At 45.3% G+C, this 4,508-nt stretch overlaps 1 protein-coding gene across 1 annotated transcript; it reads left to right on the forward strand.

Moving 5' to 3' along the window:
- Positions 1-56: 56 nt before the first annotated feature.
- On the forward strand, positions 57-3,578 carry LOC106819308 (uncharacterized protein DDB_G0271670-like; the record flags this gene model as incomplete). Its single annotated transcript, XM_014823954.1, has 3 exons — positions 57-135; positions 1,192-1,267; positions 3,481-3,578. Coding segments are annotated over 3 exons (253 nt in total), but the record flags the coding sequence as incomplete, so codon positions are not given.
- Between the last annotated feature and the right edge of the window lie 930 nt (positions 3,579-4,508).

Here is a 4,508-nt window from a genome sequence, read left to right on the forward strand (position 1 = left end):
ATCATCAGCATAGTAGATCCATCATCAGCAACATCAGTAGCAGTTGTAAGACCAGCAGTAGCAGAGATAGTTGTAGCAGTAGCAGTAGTTGTAGCAGTAGTTGTAGCAGCAGCAGTAGTAGCAGCGACACCACCAGTATCTGTAGTAGTTATATCATCAGCAACATCAGTAGCAGTTGTAAGACCAACAGTAGCAGAGGTAGTTGTAGCAGGAGCAGTAGTTGTAGCAGTAGTTGCATCAGGAGCAGTAGTTGTAGCAGTAGTTGTAGCAGGAGCAGTAGTTGTAGCAGCAGCAGTAGTAGCAGCGACACCACCAGTATCTGTAGTAGTTCTATCATCAGCAACATCAGTAACAGTTGTAAGACCAACAGTAGCAGAGGTAGTTGAAGCAGGAGAAGTAGTTGTAGCAGTAGTTGTAGCAGCAGCAGTAGTTGTAGCAGTATTTGTAGCAGCAGCAGTAGTAGAAGCGACACCACCAGCATCTGTAGTAGTTCTACCATCAGCAACATTAGTAGCAGTTGTAAGACCAACAGTAGCAGAGGTAGTTGTAGCAGGAGCAGTAGTTGTAGCAGTAGTTGCAGCAGGGGCAGTAGTTGTATGCTACTATGCCTGCTAGGAAACTATTATCTACAACTACTGGTGTAGACGACACTGATACCACAACTAGCGTCGATGGAGGTCTCACAACTGCTACTACTGATGTTGATGTTGATGTTACTACTGCTACTACTACTGCTCCTGCAACAACTACTGCTGCTACTGTTGGTCTTACAACTGCTACTGATGCTGGTGGTGTCGCTTCTACTACTGCTGCTGCTACAACAACTGGATGAAATCACTTGCATCGGTAGTAGTTGTAACACCAGGGGCAGTTATAGTAGTTGTAGAACCAGCAACAGCAGTACTAATTCCAATAGTAGAATTAGTAATTGTAGAACTAGCAGCAGCTGTAATAGTTGTAATCCCAGTAGTAGAATTAGTAGTTGTAGTAGCAGCAGTAGTTGTAGCCGTAGCAGTAGTTGTAGTAGCAGCAGCAGTTGTAGCATCATCACCATCAACAGCAGGAGCAGCAGTTGTGAGAGCTCCACCAACACTAATGGCTGTACGAGAGCCGTCTACACCAGGAACAGTAGATATTAAATTTCCTCCAGCAGAAACAGCACTATGACAATCATAATGACTGCCCCAATAGAAGTAGGGAGGGGTGCAGCATTCGCGAGACAACAGCACGACGAAAAAAAGACTGATAGAAATCATCCTCTAGAAAGGCGAGTGCAACGTTCACGACATATCTGCTCAAAGTTACAGGAATAACAACCATCAGGTTATAGAAAGGGGGTACAACGTCAACAGAATAACAGCACGACGACACGAAATCGACAGAAATCACCCCGTAGAAGGGTGATAATAATAACATACCGGAAGTATGATAATGTAACATGCCGGAAGTAACAGCCTAGTGTCACAGAGATAACAGTTGACACCATCTAGTAGTGGGGGTGCAACATGAACAACGTAACAGCCTAATGTCACAGAGATAACAGTTGACACCATCTAGTAGTGGGGGTGCAACATGAACAACGTAACAGCCTAATGTCACAGAGATAACAGTTGACACCATCTAGAAGTGAGGGTGCAACGTGAACAACGTAACAGCCTAATGTCACAGAAATAACAGTTGACACCATCTAGAAGTGAGGGTGCAACATGAACAACGTAACAGCCTAATGTCACAGAGATAACAGTTGACACCATGTAGAAGTGGGGTTGCAACATGAACAACGTAACAGCCTAATGTCACAGAGATAACAGTTGACACCGTCTAGAAGTGGGGGTGCAACATGAACAACGTAACAGCCTAATGTCACAGAGATAACAGTTGACACCATCTAGTAGTGGGGGTGCATCATGAACAACGTAACAGCCTAATGACACAGAAATAACTGTTGACACCATGTAGTAGTGGGAGTGCAACATGAACAACGTAACAGCCTAGTGTTAAAGAAATAACAGTTGACACCATCTAGTAGTGGGGTTGCAACATGAACAAAGTAACAGCCTATTGTCACAGAAATAACAGTTGACACCATGTAGAAGTGAGGTTGCAACATGACCTAAGTAACAGGTCGATAACACAAGAAGAACAGACATACGCATCCTAGAAGATAGGAGCACATCTTGTACGAAGTACGAGCTCTACGACAAGAAATGTTGAGTCAGATAAAGTCACGATCACGTGACCACATACCAGTCGTGGTTGTCTCGTCACCAGGGGGCGCAGCCGACACATTACCTGATGGCGGTGCAGCGTCGGCGGTGGTTACCACACCGCTACTAGCTGCAGTAGCCATGGCAACAGCACCATCAACAGCAGTAGTGGCTGTAACCCAACCAGCAGTAGTAGTAGCTATTGTGACAGAAGCAGTAGTTGTTGCAGCAGCAGTTATAGAATCAACATTACCATCAACAGTAACAGCAGAAGTAGTAGTTGTGAGACCTTTATGAAAGCTCGTGGTTGTACCAATGCCGTCTACACCAGCAGCAATAGATATGAAATTTTCAGCAGCCGTAACAACAATATGACAAAAATAACAGACATCACATCCCCGGAAATGTGGATGCCACATGCTTGAAGTAAACAGTTTGATGAGAGAGAGACCAGAGTATATAGTCGTTTTTTCATAAAAGTAGGGGTGCAGATGCACAAAGTAATAGCTCGAAGACCTGAAAATAATAGTAATTTTCCCATAGAAGTGGGAGTGTAACGTGCACAAAATAACAGCTTGATTATGCAAAAATCATATTAATTTTTCCATAGAAGTGGGAGTGCAACATGCACAAAGTAACAGCTTGATGACCTGAAAATAATAGTAATTTTCCCCATAGAAGTGGGAGTGTAACATGCACAAAGTAACAGCTCGATGACCTGAAAATAGTAGTCATTATCCCATAGAAGTGGGAGTGAAGCATGCACAAAGTAACAGCACGAAGACGCAAGAATAATCGTCATTTTCTTATAGAAGTGGGAGTGTACAGCTCGAAGACCCAAGAATATTGAGTCAGTCAGATTCGCGATCACATGACCATCTACCAGTCGTGTCCGCATTTACACCAGGGGGCGCAGTCGTCACATTACCAAATGGCGGTGCAGTGCCGGCGGTGGTTGCTTCCCTGGCACTAGCAACATTAGTCAGAGTAAACTCACCATGAACAGCAGCTGTAGCAGTCGTGAGACCTCCATCACTGCGAGTGGCTGTACCAGTGTCGTCCACACCAGTTGATATTAAATTCCCATCAGCAGTAGTAACAGTGACACGACCTGCTCCAGTAGTAGTTGTAACATCACCAGTAATAGTAGTTGTAGGACCAGCAGCATCCGTTGTTCTTTCACCACCAGCAACATCAGTAGTAGCTTGATCAGTAGCAGTAGCTGCTGTAGAACCAGTAACACTAATAGTGGCTGTAACACCACCACCACCAGCAGCAGTAGTAGTAGTAACACCACCACCACCACCAGCAGCAGTAGTAGTAGCAGTTGTAGTATCAGCAGCAGTGGTCGTGGCGCTACTATACAGAGTGGTAATTACCGGTGTCACCGGTACTGAAACAAGATAAATAATTGAATAATTACACATTATGGTATATAGTTGTTTTTGTGTGTTCCCTATGATGTCCTATAATATAGAGTGTTGGGTGTGTGTGCATGGGGTGTTGGGTGTGTGTGCATGGGGTGTTGGGTGTGTGCATGGGGTGTTGGGTGTGTGTGCATGGGGTGTTGGGTGTGTGTGCATGGGGTGTTGGGTGTGTGTGCATGATGGGGTGTTGGGGCCGTGTCATGGTAATTCTTGTGACGTAAAAAAAGGTGACACCAACCGGTTGCGACCCAAGATGACGTCAACAACGTGTTACACAAAATGGCGTCTACATGCGGTAGCCCAAGATGGCACCTACCAGGCGTGACACAAAATGGCGTCTACATGCTGCGACCAAAGATGGCGTCCACCAGGTCTGACAAAAAATGGCGCCTACCTACCTGTAGTAAAAGTAGTAGCCGGAGTAGTAGTAGTAGTATTAAGACCAGCAGTCGCGGGGGCGGTGGGCCGCATACACAGCTCCGGCCCGTGAGTAACCACTACGTCGTAGATGACGATGTACCGGGCAGGGAGTTGCTGTGTGACCGAGGAGCAATTTGCGGCAAAGGCAATCTGTAAGACGGAGCAGACGCGCATGTTACAATGACACGCTGTATCCGCAATTACGTGCTCGCTCTCCCGTATATATGCAACACAGTTCCTTCTTCTTTCCTTTCTCTTTCTCTCTGTCTTTCTTTCTCCCTCTTTCACTCTCGCTCACGCATTCACTCATTCATTCATTCATTCATTCATTCATGCATTCATTCATTCATGCATTCATTCATTCATTCATTCATTCATTCATTCATTCATTCAATCACTCACTCACTCACTCACTCACTCACTCACTCACTCACTCACTCACTCACTCACTCAC

The sequence above is a fragment of the Priapulus caudatus genome, unplaced genomic scaffold (genome assembly GCF_000485595.1).
Source record: "Priapulus caudatus unplaced genomic scaffold, Priapulus_caudatus-5.0.1 Scaffold3138, whole genome shotgun sequence".
In the NCBI taxonomy this organism is placed as follows: domain Eukaryota; kingdom Metazoa; phylum Priapulida; class Priapulimorpha; order Priapulimorphida; family Priapulidae; genus Priapulus; species Priapulus caudatus.